This window comes from Mandrillus leucophaeus, unplaced genomic scaffold (assembly GCF_000951045.1).
Source record: "Mandrillus leucophaeus isolate KB7577 unplaced genomic scaffold, Mleu.le_1.0 Scaffold323, whole genome shotgun sequence".
Taxonomy (NCBI): Eukaryota; Metazoa; Chordata; class Mammalia; order Primates; family Cercopithecidae; genus Mandrillus; species Mandrillus leucophaeus.
The window spans coordinates 613,219-614,421 of record NW_012103399.1 but is presented as its reverse complement, the minus strand read 5'-3'; the positions used below and the strand labels follow the sequence as shown (position 1 = coordinate 614,421).

Below are 1,203 nucleotides of genomic sequence, written 5' to 3'. Positions count from 1 at the left end.
AAAAAAAAAAAAAAAAAAAAATTGTAGAACACTGAATGGACGCCCCCAAAATTATAAGTCTATGTCCTAAGTCCTACAACCTGTAAGTTTCCCTTATTTGGAAAAAGGATCTTTGCAGATGTAATTAAGTTAAGGATCTTGAGATATGATCATCCTAGATTATCTGGGCGAGTCTTCAATCCAATGACACATCACTTTCCTCCCCCAGGGACTGTACCATGCTAAGCCATCTCTCTCATGCTTTGCATCTTACATGTGGGTTCAGGGCCCTCTCTCAGAATAAGACAGTTGGGGAGGAGAATCTCATCATCACAGCTCAGCCTCAGGGCCTCAGATTCTTGATGATCACCAAGGAAGGAACTGGCCATAAGTCTCAAAGCCACATCTGCCTCTTGACTTGAAACAGCCAGGAGTTTTGGAGGAGGCCTGGGCCATGTGTTTCTAACTTTGTTGTGGGAAGTCCTCAATGCCAAGGCTCACATGTGGCTAGGTCTGGGAGGTTACACTGCGAGTCAACAGAACTGTTGTATGCTCCGAGACAGACAGAGGAGAAAAGGCTTCCCCTCTGCCCACATCCAACCTGACCTGAGGCACTGGCTTGACATACACCACCTAGATTTCCTTGCTTTTGCAATGAGGCACAGTTGTGCAGTGCACAACCTACCCACCCATACGTGACAGCCATGACATTAAATATCTGAGAGGATGGGCCACGATATGGGCAGGAAGAAGGTGTCCTAGGGCCAAGAAAGACACTGGCCTGGGACTGGAGAAGCCACTTACCTCCAAGCTAGTGGTCTGAGCCAGGCACAGTCTCCTCACTAACGTGGCTGCGGTGGTCACCATGGCCTGGGATGGTGTCTCCTCCCACTCATACAGCAGGCTGCTTGGGGTCATGTCTTTATCATCTCCAGCATCTGGATCTGAGATGGGAAGAGGTGGATGGGATGACCATATGGGGAAAGGCCAGAGTGAGCTAGAAAGCCCTATGGGAGTTGCCCCCATCCCCACCAATGCTTCCTTCAGCATGTTTCAGGCAACAGGTAAGAGGGGTGTCTACGAGGGAAATCATGACACCGTCCTTGCAAACAGCCTAAGATGGGAAGCACCTATGTACCCACCAGCGGGAGCTGGGCAAACAAACTGTGGACCACTCACACCAGGGAACACTGAGAACCTTTTTTTTTTTTTTTTTTTTTTTTT

The 1,203-nt window shown here is 48.6% G+C and overlaps 1 protein-coding gene across 1 annotated transcript in view; it reads right to left on the bottom strand.

Moving 5' to 3' along the window:
* The window catches only part of LOC105545270, a 77,787-nt gene extending 76,715 nt beyond the window's left edge, over nucleotides 1-1,072 (bottom strand). The window contains exons 1-2 of the mRNA XM_011988128.1: nucleotides 1,012-1,072; nucleotides 784-923 (exon numbers count right to left, since the gene is read on the bottom strand). Coding sequence (XP_011843518.1) covers nucleotides 784-923; nucleotides 1,012-1,072 — 201 coding nt within the window. The remainder of the gene's footprint in view (nucleotides 1-783; nucleotides 924-1,011) is intronic.
* Nucleotides 1,073-1,203: the final 131 nt, after the last annotated feature.